Source organism: Prunus dulcis, chromosome 1 (assembly GCF_902201215.1).
Source record: "Prunus dulcis chromosome 1, ALMONDv2, whole genome shotgun sequence".
In the NCBI taxonomy this organism is placed as follows: Eukaryota; Viridiplantae; Streptophyta; class Magnoliopsida; order Rosales; family Rosaceae; genus Prunus; species Prunus dulcis.
The window spans coordinates 23,985,890-23,999,405 of NC_047650.1; the positions used below are offsets into that span (position 1 = coordinate 23,985,890).

The window sequence follows — 13,516 nt, forward strand, 5'->3', positions numbered from 1 at the left end:
TCGGCTCATCAATGGGCCTCATGAAAGCTCGTTACCATCCATACCACAACCCACTCAGCAAGCTCCGGGCATTTGCATGGCTTGAGCCCACTTAAGCTTGTAGCCTGGCTATGTGTAAAAATAATGATTTTCCGCTTGGCATTGCATGTCGATTGGTGTGCTTGAATTTTATTGTCTTTGAAAAGGGATATGATGCTTGACGGGATAATTAGTATGGGCTTGTAGAGCCAGTGCCTTTTATAGGCTCATTTCAATTCTTAGCGTGACGAATTGCATATTTTGGCATGGCACATGGTCGTGGCTTGTGCAATCGTGCATGACGAACTTTCGCATGCCCAAATCGGGTTTCTTCTCGGTAAAGTATCGCATTGGGCCTGGAATTTATTTGGGCCCAACCCTGAATTTTTTAGGTCTCAACAAACATTGGGCAGTTATTTTTTTGGGTAAAGCGATATTCTAACAATTCAGTTTGACATTGCTGTACTGTGAAAATAATCGATGTCAGATTTGTTGTGAGAGAAATCAGTTTAGCATTAGGTAAACTTTTTGTTAAAAGTGTTGTTTATACAATAATCAGTTTCTAAGTGTCTGGTAAATTTTTTGTGTGAAAGTGTTGTGAGCGGTGTATAATAACTAAAAATGGTATTATGTTGAAATGATTTTTTTGTTCAAGTGTTTGATAAAAGGGAAAGTATTTTCACCTTCACTTATACATATATATATATATATATATTGTATTAAATATGTTTCCATCACACCTTAAAAATTATTTTAATTATAAAATAAATAAATTATAATGTTGAAAATTAAATATTTGTATCCAAATGCTCTAAACTAATGTTTTAAGTTAAATCCAATATATTCCATTAAAATAAATATTCAGTCAATAATATAATCATAACAAAAATTAAACCAGATGAACTCATTAAACTTGAAGCTATATGATTTCTCAATGCCTCCATTTCTTGTGCTATAGGACCATCTTCTTGTTATGCATCAATGCTGACAATTTTCGAGATCCACTTACAACATTTTCAGTTGTGGTGAAGTTACTATTCTTTTTTGTCATCTTATTGTGTATATATATATATATATATATATATATATATATATAAGCACAAAAGAATGGAATCATAGATATATCTCAACTTATAAATGCTTAAGGTGTAATGAGATTACCCAGAAAAAACAAGTACAATTTATTCCCTGTAGAAGAATAGAAAAGGTGGTCACCAATTCATAAAGGCAAAACACCAGATCCATCCTTGCTAATTTTCTCCACCCCACGGCCCACAGAAAAAGTATTGAATTATGCACTCTGCTGCCCACATCTTTTATCCTAATAAGCAGTGGCGGATCCAAGAATTTTTTAAGAGAGGGGCAATAATGATTTTGGTACTGCCCAAAGACTGAATAAAAAACATATTTTGAAATGAACTAGACCTTCATATAATTTTAGAGTTAATTAGCACGGTAATACAAAAAAATAATAATAATAATAATAACATATTACCATAGTAAAAAGATTAGATCAACAAACAAGTTGTGTCAATCAAGTCCTAATTAAACAAAAACTCTAATATTCAAATTGTGATGTGAGAGCATCGTCCAAGGATTCTTCTTTGTTTTATTTTTTTGGACAAATGAGCTTTTTCAAATTGGAAGCGTGAGATTATAATAAAATATTTATTATAATAACCAAGTAATTGAAGCAAAATAATGAATTTTGAAACAGCTGTTATTTAGGTTGCACCAACACCGAAGAGTTTGATTTTTAAACAACTTCATTGAAACATGCGTTTCATTGAACCTAAATCCTAAGTACGACGTCGTTTGTGAAACTTGAAAAAGCCTCAGATCGACGCACTCCATGAGGAGCGTCTTGATAGCACCTTTTAAAAAGCCAAAGAGCAAAGGGGCAAATCCAATAACTCCATAGTTTTTTCCGGCGACGGGAGGTGCATCTGCACCTCCTTGCGCTTCTGTAGGTCCGCCACTGCTAATAAGAATACCCAAACATACTCTGTTCCATCAATAAAAAAATTATACTCTACCATGGAAATTAGAAAGCACCAGGCAAAGTCCTCTAAAATCTCACCAACCAATCCTACAAGGCAACATTATGCAATTAAGGCAGCCAACAAACACTTGTCCTCAGTCAATCACCATAGCCCTTAACCCAACATACAGACACTCATGAAAATCAAGATTTTAAACATTAAAAAACAAAAAAAATATATATATTGTTCATATAAGCTTCAAATTGCAATTAGTTTTGGAGAACCATGAGGGTGAAGGCAAAATATGCAAGATGGTAAACACACAACAAGAAAAACAAAATGCTTATATTATGAAGAAGGATTTGAATAAATAAATAAAACTGGAAAGCAATACCTTTGGAAATTGGAACTCTCTGCATAAAGACGAACATAATTTTAGAGCAACTCTAAAATAATTTGTATACCCTTCCGAGACATATAGAGGTAAGCCAACTCTGCTGCTAGCTAAGTATGGTATCATCTACCCACAAAGGCAAGCCACAACTCACAAGGAAGCCAAAGACACAACTTAGGACTCCAAAATAACAAGAAGAACAACAAGCGAATTACAAAACAAACCAAACTAGCCACAACTCATAGGAATACAAACCAAACTAAAGCCAATCTAATCCCCCGTATAGGCTAAGTAGAAAAACAACAATAATAAATAGCTACACAAATCTCCAAATGCAAGGATTACAAAGCACCATAATCTGAAGAAGAAAAAAAAAAAATTAAACAAGGAAAAAAAAACATGAAAAAAAAAAAAAAAAAAACCAACAACAACAACTATTGAAGTTAAAACCCTAGAAATTAGAGAGTGAAGAAGGAAATTTATAGTTAAAACCCTAAAAATTAAAGAGAAAGAGGGAAGAAATAAACATAATATGCGTCATACATGAGTCTTGAGGCTTCTCAGGAGTGTGATTCATTTGATTCAGCAAGAAAAAAATAATATGAAGAATACAAGAGATTCGAGAGAATAAGAACTCTGTGAAAGAGATGGTGTGAAGAAGCAAAGGGATGCGAAGGAGAAGACGCACAAAGAGAAGAGATTGCGTGAAAATAGATTGGGGTATTTTCGGAAGTTTTTAAATTTCATTAAACCCAGCACTTCTTCAAAACTGATTCCCGCATAATCAGCAAATGAAAGCACCTCATTAGTTGTTTTCCCTTGTAGCTTTCTCTTACAACAATTTTAACAATAAGTGATTTTCTCATAGTTTACCAAACGGATTGGGCTTCTTAATTTTTTTTTTTTTTAAATCACTTATCACCCCAAATAAGTAATATCAAACGACACTAAATAATAACTCTATGCTTTTATTGTTCTCATTCAAGTGGTAGTGTCCGACCGTTACTTTTAAAAAGTAAAACTAAAAGCACACTTAGAAAATAAAGACATTTTCACCTTTGACCTTCTCTATACCTACAAAATTAAAGAAGATTTCCTAATTAAATTCATAAGCCAAACTCTCCAAGTCCTTTAAACTTTCCAGTTTCCAGAGTTACTTTCCTAATGGAATTGGAAAACCATGACTTTCGCTTTTATCCATCTTTCCCTTTTGTATTACTTTCCTAATACAAGAGTAAGAAGGATTCCTACTTCATTGTGAAAATGATTATTTGAGAGTTTCTTGATAGGTAAGACTCTTAAGTAGATGCATATAAATACAATTGCTCATGCTCAATCAATTACGCAACCTACACTAAAAGTATTCACCTATCTTAAATGAGTGTGTGAGGAATCAAATTGAGGGGAAGATCACGTGTACCAATTTTACATATCTCGACAACTTTGTGGCAAATCAAGGTAAGTATTTTTAATTGCTTCTGCTTAATAAGTTCTACATTTTGATCATCACGTTTGAGAGCGACCTACCACCCCCACCAGAATAAGGCCAAAGTAGGCTAAGCTTTACCACCACCCTACTCATCGGGCCATATGTGCCATTTGATCATGTGAATGATGATGATATCATGACCTCTATGGTGGCATCCAATACAAAAGTTGCACAAGTAAGTTGTAGGTAGTCAATCTCCTTTCTATGAAGAAGAAGAAATGCTTTTGATTACGTTTCACAAAAACTTTAAAACGCTTGAGATTTATAAAAGTACTCTCTTTAGAAATATTCGCAAACAATAGTAAAATTTATGTATTCTTGTTTTATTGTCTTTCTCGCTTTTTCGGATAGGTGATATGACGTAAAGGTGGGTGTGGTCTAGTCTGATTCATAAATGACCTAATTTCATACAAAAATAGATAATTAAGCGTAGGAAAGAGAGGTGCTTTGATGTTGAACTTGGGGAAATATTAGTTATGGGATTAGAAATTTAGCATTGAACTTAAATAATTTTTTTTTAAATAAAAAAATACATGGCCGGTCCATGTCCGGTGTAAGGTGTGAAACTAGCATCAAACTGATTTGAACCAATCTGGTTTAGTTCGATGCTAGTTTGTTGACTTTTTTAGCCAACACGTTTTTTTTCGAGTTTTTCTTTCTAATGTGACTTAGTGTTCTAGTTTTCTGATCTCGATGCCCACCCCTAATATTACGTAGGGAAGTTTCTCTTTTCAAAAGGACTTAAAGAGACATTGTTAGACTTCGAAATGCAAAGTAGCATTGACATTGACAATAACTCCTTGTCCAATAAGCAAAGTAACAACTAACACCATTTGCATTGCTGCTTTCGTAATTCAATCCAATTCACCACTTGACTTGCCAGCTGCGTTATTATTAAAAGCCACAAAGTCGGTCGACACCACAAAATTACAACTATACTTTACAAGAAAGAATAAATTGGATCACACATACTCACAATGTCACATAGCAAAGCTTGGAAGAGGAAAGGGCGGCGTAATGAACAATCAATAATTAAATTAAATTAACTAAAGTTAACTAAATAAAAAAGTAGAAAACGGTGTCGTGTTGTGGAAACATTACGTGTCCAAAGATGGCGGCCATCTATCACTCATTCTATGTACCTCACCTCATCACCAGCATCAACGACCGACCAGAATCTGTGCAACTGTAAATATTTTCTTTTAATTCTTAAAAAAACCAAAAACAAAAAGAAACAAAAAAAAAAGTCTACAAAATACTTTGTTTCTTCAAGCTCCCCCCACTTGACTACTGCACGTTGTGGTTTTTATTTAATGTTAATACCAACTGTGTCCTTCTTGCTCCTGGAGCAACCTACCTTATCGACAACAACAACACTGACGAAACGCGTACCAAACTAAGCGCTCAAAAATCTCCACACTCTAAATCTAAAACTAGAAAAACCGCGTTTCGTTTCGTTTGGATTTTGCTCGCCATGCACTTCCACAACCGGCCCACTCGCCGATTTTTCTCTCCGATTGCCCCCATTTCATAATTCTGGTTTTTCAAATTCAAACCCGCAGATATCGACATTCTTCTCTTTCAATTCACAGCGGAAAATTAAGCGGAGCCGTTGATTCGAGAATCAGATGGGCGTGGACTTCTACAACGTGCTGAGAGTGAACCGGGACGCGACCCAGGAGGACCTGAAGAAGGCGTACAAGAGGTTGGCGATGAGGTGGCACCCGGACAAGAACCCAGTTGACAACGAAGGAGCAGAGGCCAAGTTCAAGCAAGTTTGCCAGGCCTACGATGTCCTCAGTGACCCCCAGAGGCGTCAGATCTATGACATCTACGGCGAGGAAGGGCTCAATTATGGTGACCCAGATGATATTTTTGCCGAGTTCTTCGGCGGATCTGGGGACAGAGACAGGGTGTTTAAGAAGAAGAATAGCGTTAATGGTAGTTATGGCGTTGGTGGTGGAGGGAAAAGTAAGAAGCTTGCGGCGATTGAGAGTAAGTTGGTGTGTAGTTTGGAGGATTTGTACAAAGGGACCAGAAGGAAGATGAGGATTTCAAGAACTGTTCCTGATGAATTTGGGTGAGTGCTCTAATCTCTCTCTGTGTCTCTGTTTTTGAGTTTCTTTTATATATTTATATGTGGGAATTGCTGCAAAATTTGTTTTTTCTTTAATTGGGATTTGGAATTTTTGGAAAATGATGTGTTTGTATTGTTTCCTAATTTAGAGTGTTTTTGGCATGTTGACTCTTTCACTGACTTTAATTTGGTTTGATCTAAGCATATATATACATTATGTGGTTCAAATTGGATTGAGTAGCTTTGTTTGGGGTAGGTGTTTGAGTTTGCTAATTAATTAAATCAGACATTTGGAGATGTTTAGCTGATCTACTTGAACGATTTTGGGTGAGATTTCATTTTGTTTGTCTCCCTCCTGTAAAGGGAAAGGGAATTAAGGCCTCATGAAGTTTCTTAATTTGAGAAGATTGTCCTTTCTTTGTTTTAATCACTTAGCAATCTAGTAGCTTGCGAATTGGTGTTGAATTGATGATTCTTTGGAGATTTAGGCTCAAGTCCTGGGTAGAAATCTACAGAGCAGCCCTGAGCTTAGTCTGGTGTAACCAAATTTCTTTGTAATAAGCGTTTAGACATTTAGTTAACTAAAACTTTTTTTCCCTTGAATGATTCTCTCCTCTAGTTCTGTTTTGTCTAATTTTCAGAAAACTCTGTTGCAGTAAGCCGAAGACAGTTGAGGAAATCTTAAAGATAGACATCAAGCCTGGTTGGAAGAAGGGTACGAAAATCACCTTCCCAGATAAAGGCAACCAAGAACCAGGAGTCTCTCCAGCAGATCTTATATTCGTGGTCGATGAAAAACCCCACGGTGTTTTTAAGAGGGATGGGAATGACCTTGTGGTCACTCAGGAGTTATCTCTACTCGAGGCTCTCACTGGGACTTTCGTCAATCTGACAACCTTAGACGGAAGGATTCTGATGATGCCAGTGAGAGATATAATTAAACCTGGTCATGAGGAATTGATCCCTAATGAGGGAATGCCCATCTCAAAAGATCCCACCAAGAAAGGAAACCTCAGGATCAAGTTTGACGTCGTCTTTCCATCGAAGCTGAGTGTAGAACAGAAAAGTGATCTGAGAAGGGTGCTTGGTCGAGCTGATTAATTCCTAGTTTGATCAGAGTTCATGCCTAACTAGGATGCCAAGTCCATTAACTCTAATTGGCAAATTAAGATCAATTTTGTAAATATTTAATGTTTCCACTGCTTAATTGTGCATACTAGGAAGCAAAGTTTTTAGGGTTGGATTGGGCCTTCCATTTCAAATTAATCAGTGTAATAGCAAAATAGCTATTAGTCCTTTCTTTTTTAAGAATGATGGAAAAACCATTTGTATAATGTGTTTTGTTTTTTAAATGATGAACTGGTTTTAGCTTCAAGCTTCTTCTCTCTCTGATTATTTCTTTTGCGGACAATGCCCCCTATACATTTGAGTGGTTGAGGAGAATTGGAGTTACAAGCTTGTACAGACTTTGGTCCGTGTTCATATATTATAAGTCAGTCTGCTTGAATTCATTGCATGTTGTTGTCTCTGCTTTAACCGGTGGGGCTGGTGGTCCTCAATCCTGATGGTACAAACATTTAGAGGGCATGGCATATTTTTCTACCTCCAAGTCCAACGTATTGCTGGCTATGTCTTAAGTCATAGTTGAATAGCTAGGTGAATTAGATTCCGGATTTCTATTGAAGTTGTTTACTAAATCATATGGAATTGGGATAGCAGTGGTACTAATTACTAAAATGTCCTCGTTATTGAGTTCAAGTAGATGGAAAATTTGGAAATTTTAAAATTGTGTGAAGATATAATAGGTAAAAAAGATGAATTTTTAATGAGTTAATTCTCCCGAAATTGGAATATCACCTCCCACCCAAGAATTGAATTCCTCCAAAATTAAGAATTCAATTCTTAATTTTGTGTGGGTTCTACTTACTTTTTAATTCTGTGATGTGAATCACATGAATTCTGTGGGTTCCACAAAAAATTAAATTCCTTCAAAACACATAAATCTTTAATAGGTGAAATTCAATTCTTGATAAGAATTTAAATTCATAATAAAAAATCTAATTCCTAATTAGGAAACACCAAGCTCCACTACCAACCCCTTTTCTGGCCTGCATTTGATGAGCATCACCCTTTTTTGTTCTTTTTCTTTGTGGTGGGATTGAAAGGTGATGCTCAACGTGTGCACGAGCGCCAATGAATATGCAATACCATAGTGATAAGAATCTGACGGAGTGCTTAAATGTACGAACATACCTACCTTTTTATTTTTGTAATAATGATGAAAAGTTGAGAATATTTTTTATATTACGAAAAAGAGATTACTAGACCAAACGTTAGCTGATTATATATGTAAGAATCATGAATTCAATATGTATTATTGCAGGGATCAAATTTGTGATTTTAAAGCAAGTTGTGAATTGTGATTGCATTGAATTGGATATTTCATGAGTTCTAAGTATACTGGTATTGAGTCGGATTATAAAAGGAAGGAGAGCAAGAGAAGACATTTCAAATTAAAATCAAAGTGAAATACCTACAGACACCATAACTCCATGCATGAAAATTAAATAACTTAGGCTCATATTTTATTCAATCTCCCCTCTGAGAAACGAAGTCAGGGGATGGAGACATCTTATTCTTTTTTCTTCTTTTTTTGTTGGCTTTATTCCCACATCATCATATTCCCGATCGATCGAGCTCAATTTGACTCAGAGCATCAGCCATCAAGCTTCTTCAACCTTCTTCAACCTTCTTCAACCTTCATTATTATTTTTATTTTATTTCCTGTGTTTCTCAATCTTCTTCTGGAGTTCCTCCTTCCTGGCCCCCACGACCTTATCAACCACGTCCCCTTTCTTCACAAAAACAAATGAAGGCATTGCCTGCACCCCGAACTCCCTAGCCACATCCTACATGTATACAATTAATATCAATCGCTCAAATCCTTATTATTATTTCAATAATATAGAAACAAAAGTTCATCATGCATAAATAAAATGAAAATATATATACCGGTAACTCGTCTACATCCAGCTTGATAAACTCAACGTCTGTGTATTTATCAGCATACTCCTTCAATGTTGGCTCCATGGCTCGACAAGGTCCACACCATGTTGCCGTGAAATCTATCACCATCTACATATATTTTTTCATCAACACCACCACCACCATGCAAGTTAGTACAACAACAACAAAAACTCAAAGATTATGTGTGTGTATATATATATATATATATATATATATATATATATATATATATATATATATATATATATATATAGAGAGAGAGAGAGAGAGAGAGAGCTTATAAATATAAGTACCAGTTTGTTGCTTTCTTTGGAGGCATTGAAGTGAGTGTTCCATTGGTCCTTGGAATGGAAGGCCATGATGCGAGACTTCTTTCCGCGTGATGAATCATCATCGGAGTAGTCTTGAATGTGTGATAAGTTGCCTCCCATTTTCTCTTCTCCTTCTCCTCCTCCTTCTTCTTCTTCTTCTTCTTCTTCTTCTTCTTCTTCTTCTTTGTTTGATCAAATTAATAAACAAAGAAAGAAATGTTGGGGTATTTGTAAGTGGTGGGCAAGGGGAGTTTATATAGTGGCAGTGGGCAAAAGGAAGTTGAATGATGACCTATAAGAAGGAACCCGATTCATATGTTTAACACAACTATCATTCTACTATGTGGACCACTCATATCTTGTCCGAGAGAGCAATTATTCCAAATCACTATATAATAAAATCTTTGTGATTTCAACATTTTCTAAAGTTCATATTTATGAGTTGATTTGAGATTTATGATTGGGCCTTACCCTTCTTTTTAACTGACAGGGAAGGAAACCCTAATTTAAGCAAGTAAAGAGCAAATTTTGTGACCTGACGTCAAAAGAAATGAAAACAACGTATCAACAGTAAAATATGTTAATGGAGAACTTACCGCAAGGAGAAGAATGGGATAAATATATTCTCTCTCCATTAGCATCCAATTTAAAACTAAAAGTCAGCGTAATTATAAAATAAATTTAAGTTTTAGCCAAAATAAAAGAACAAAAAGAGCATCTTGTTTTTTTAACTTTACAGCTAGGGCTCCCATGTTTTGCTTCGTCCGAGTTGCGTGCCACCCATGCATGCACATAAAGCAAAAGCGACCATACTTACCACCCACAAAGCCAAACCACAAATGATAATCGCTTTTGGAAAAAGCATTTATATCATCCAATCACAGGGAGACCCAAATTGCGGCTGAATATATAGTAACAAATACAACATGTTTTTTTGAAACCCAAAAAAATACAGCATGTTTTTCTTTCCTTTTTAATTTTATATTTCTTTTGGCTAGAAACATCTTCATATTTCATTTATGATTGAAGGAAAAAAAAAAAAAAAAAAAAAGAGCAAAATATGAAGACCACTAAAAAAAAGCTAAAAAGCAACTATATCGGACCGATCTGAAAAAGTTTTATAATGTTTTTTTTTTTTTTTCTTCCAAAGATGAAAAATTCAGTGATAATTTGTGGTGTTAGGACTCATTTGATTTTCAATTCGTTCCTTATTCGTCTCTACTTCTCACCAATGAAAATTCAATCTGTTTAATGGCAAGTAGATATGCTTTTGAAGATTATAAAAGAAACAATCTTGCTTTGGGAGAGAGGGGGCCAATTAAAGCCAAAAAGGCATAGTTTGGCATCTCATTCGCTGATTAATTTATTTGGGAGATGTAGAGTAGAGGTACATCTTATTCTAAATGGACTTTGTAGTAGACATGACCATACTTTATCCCGAAATCAAACCAAGATATAAAAAATAAAGAGTAAACTACAGTAAACCCCCTAATTTATAGGGTTATTTACTAGTTTATACTTGATTTTGGGGACATTTACGAGTACATACTCAACGTCGCTGAAAACCTACAATTTGCCCTCTCTGTTAGCGAGATCGTCAGGAAATTCGTTATCTGCCTACGTGGCATTTATGGGACCCATTTTTTAATTGACATGGGGTTTCACGTGGATAAAAAACTAATAAAAATTTTACTTTTAAAATTATTTTAAAATTTTATAAATTTTAAATTTTAAATTTAAAAAAAATTAAAAACCCTACCCAAATTCTCTCTCTCTCTCTCCCGATTTCTTCCCCTTTCCTCCCAATTCCTTCCCTCCCAGATTTCTTCCCCCACCCAATTTCTTCAACCCCATATAACTCTGGGTGCTTCAACCCCATATAACACCACAATATTCGAACTACTGAACCACCCAACTTGCATAGGATGGAAGGAGAAGAGGAAGCTATCACGATCCAAACCCTCTTCAACCCGCGACTCAACTTGTTGCTTAGATCTGGGTGGCACAAGTGTTAATGTATGCATTTTGTATTGTTCTTTTGGCTTCCCTTGACAACTTAGTAATAGGATTTCTATTGTTATTTATCAAGCTCAAGTTTAGATTGAGAATAGCTTCTCTAGGTGTTCTTAACTAACAACTATCATATGGAGGTTCATGCAAATTGGCAAAGGTAAATTGTGCATTGCATAACATTGCATTATACTATTTTCATAAAATGATGACTAGTCATCTGTTTCTTGGATGACTAGTCATCCTTGCTCGCCAGCTTGATAACCAACTTTTTTGTCCTATTCCTTTTTCTCTCTCTCTGCTGCCACATGGGATTCTGACCTAGGGAACTTTTGTGTGTAAATACCAAAGAATTCTTCTTTGGGCAGCCGTCACTTTTGGGGGAGAAGTTTTGGAAAGTTTCATAGCAAACTTTTGCTTCTTCTTCCTCAAGAGTAACCTTCATATTTTTCATCTTTGAGTTTTCCAAATTGTTTCTTTTTGAAAACTGCATTTGAAATATGAAAACTTCATCTTGCTAGATCAAACACTCTATCATATACATCTAGGTCAAATTCAAGATTGATTTCTTCAAGAGTATGGTTTCTTGAAGAAATTGGTCATTTTCTCCATGAATCCAAATTTCATTTCTGTATGAGTTAGAGCTTGCAAGCTAGTGCCATGGGATGAAAGAGCTGGAGAAGGAGCTGCCATTGCCATGAAGAACTGAGCTTCAAGCTTTGCTAAGTTGGAGAAGAAGATTGCACAAAGGAGGTATTGCTCATCTTCCTAAATAGATCTAGGTTTTGCTTGAGCTTGCTTGTGTTCCTTTGTAAGAATCTTTTTCTACTTAGTGGATTGCCTGGTCGGTTGATGACCCCCAGTTTTTCCCAATGGTGGGTTTCTGGGTGAACAATTTCTGATTGCATCTCTGTAATTTTTCTGGGTTTCTGTTCTTGGTGGTTGACTAGTCATCGCATGAATTTCTGGGTTTGTGTTCTTGGTGGTTGACTAGTCATCGTATGAATTGTGGTTGACTAGTCATTGTATAAATTCTGGGTTTGTGTCCTTATAGTTGACTAGTCATCATTATCTGCTGTTTGGTGTTTACTTGATTATGATGATTTCACACACTTTCACCATAGTTGTTGCTAGCATAGGGGATGCCTAGATTGACGGGTCCTTCTGAGTGCCTAGGTTCTCACTAGTAATCTTCTAGGGTTGCAGGTACATTGTGGCATGCTCTGTGTGTATTCTTGATTGTGGTTGTTCATGCCTAGCAGTTGACTAGTCATAAATGTACTTGGTCAAGGTCTAAAGTGTGTGAAGGTTGTTGCGTTCTTGATTGAATATCTTTTAAATTTACCCCTCGTCACCTAAGTACCAATTTCAACAAGGCCGTGTTCAAATAAGAGGTTTGGGGCCGTGCAACCAGATCCTTGATAGTCAAACAGAAAAAAAAAAAATCAATCAATCTAAGAATAAACATCCTTTTCCTTGCTCAATTCTACTCCTAATCACCTCTCTATACATGCAATCAACATACCCAAAACCGTTTTCCTTCAACAAAGCACTCAACAAAGGCTCACAAGGCAAAACTGATAACTTGGACCTAGAATCACCAGCTCTCTAATGCTTCAAAACGCAAAAGAATCTTCAAACTTTTCACATATGCCAGCACCAACATATAAATTATAATGGAATTTGCACAAAACTGGTTGCTTGCTACACATTGAAAGCATGTGAAAATTTGAAGAAACCGAATGCTTCTCACTTTTTCAAACAAACCCATCTAAGAAAGCTATGATCTTTGAGTTTTTTTTTTTTTTTTTGCGATTTTTCTTCATCCATTTCCCAAAACGGCAGCATTTATGGCAAAGGGGTAGATTTGATTTGGATTGATGAGATGAAGATGAATCCCATGCATGTTGTTATTTTGATACGCGTCCTTATCACTTTCGATGCTGATGCACGATCATCATCATTTATTTTCCCCATCATCACCATGATGGTAAAAATCAAGAGATGTTTTTTTGCTGCTGCTGCCCTTTCTCTCCAGCACGTAGATGGGTCTCGCACCAAACTGGGTCAAATTCTAGAAAGCGACACAGTCACCATGCCCCATGGAGGTGAAACCAAGGGGCGGGGGAGAGAGAGAGAGAGAGAGAGAGAGAGAGCAACTTGATTTGGGTTGGAGAGAGTCAGATCTAATGGAAGTGGGGCGGAGCT

At 35.9% G+C, this 13,516-nt stretch overlaps 2 protein-coding genes and 1 long non-coding RNA gene across 3 annotated transcripts; 1 reads left to right on the forward strand and 2 right to left on the reverse strand.

The window, feature by feature from the left end:
• Positions 1 to 1,717: 1,717 nt before the first annotated feature.
• On the reverse strand, positions 1,718 to 3,046 carry LOC117615831. Its single transcript, XR_004584067.1, has 2 exons — positions 2,938 to 3,046; positions 1,718 to 2,023 (listed from the first exon to the last, which is right to left on the reverse strand). It is a non-coding gene; the product is annotated as an uncharacterized LOC117615831 (long non-coding RNA).
• Positions 3,047 to 5,140: 2,094 nt separating this feature from the next.
• LOC117613462 (dnaJ homolog subfamily B member 1-like) lies at positions 5,141 to 7,335 on the forward strand. The gene is made up of 2 exons (XM_034342073.1): positions 5,141 to 5,963; positions 6,617 to 7,335. Exons 1-2 carry the CDS (start codon positions 5,512 to 5,514, stop codon positions 7,059 to 7,061), a joined length of 897 nt encoding a protein of 298 aa, XP_034197964.1. The 5' UTR covers positions 5,141 to 5,511; the 3' UTR covers positions 7,062 to 7,335.
• Positions 7,336 to 8,439: 1,104 nt separating this feature from the next.
• Positions 8,440 to 9,528, reverse strand: LOC117613898 (thioredoxin H2-like). The gene is made up of 3 exons (XM_034342513.1): positions 9,281 to 9,528; positions 8,973 to 9,095; positions 8,440 to 8,869 (listed from the first exon to the last, which is right to left on the reverse strand). Exons 1-3 carry the CDS (start codon positions 9,416 to 9,418, stop codon positions 8,738 to 8,740), a joined length of 393 nt encoding a protein of 130 aa, XP_034198404.1. The 5' UTR covers positions 9,419 to 9,528; the 3' UTR covers positions 8,440 to 8,737.
• Between the last annotated feature and the right edge of the window lie 3,988 nt (positions 9,529 to 13,516).

What these genes read in the sequence shown, in the direction of transcription:
- LOC117613462 (XM_034342073.1), top strand. Translation starts at nt 5,512, where the DNA reads ATGGGCGTGGACTTCTACAACGTGCTGAGAGTGAACCGGGACGCGACC. An exon ending in ACTGTTCCTGATGAATTTGG is followed by an intron (nt 5,964 to 6,616) that starts GTGAGTGCTCTA and finishes ACTCTGTTGCAG; the next exon opens with TAAGCCGAAGACAGTTGAGG.
- LOC117613898 (XM_034342513.1), bottom strand. Translation starts at nt 9,418, where the DNA reads ATGGGAGGCAACTTATCACACATTCAAGACTACTCCGATGATGATTCA. An exon ending in CCAAAGAAAGCAACAAACTG is followed by an intron (nt 9,096 to 9,280) that starts GTACTTATATTT and finishes AAATATATGTAG; the next exon opens with ATGGTGATAGATTTCACGGC. An exon ending in TGGATGTAGACGAGTTACCG is followed by an intron (nt 8,870 to 8,972) that starts GTATATATATTT and finishes GTATACATGTAG; the next exon opens with GATGTGGCTAGGGAGTTCGG.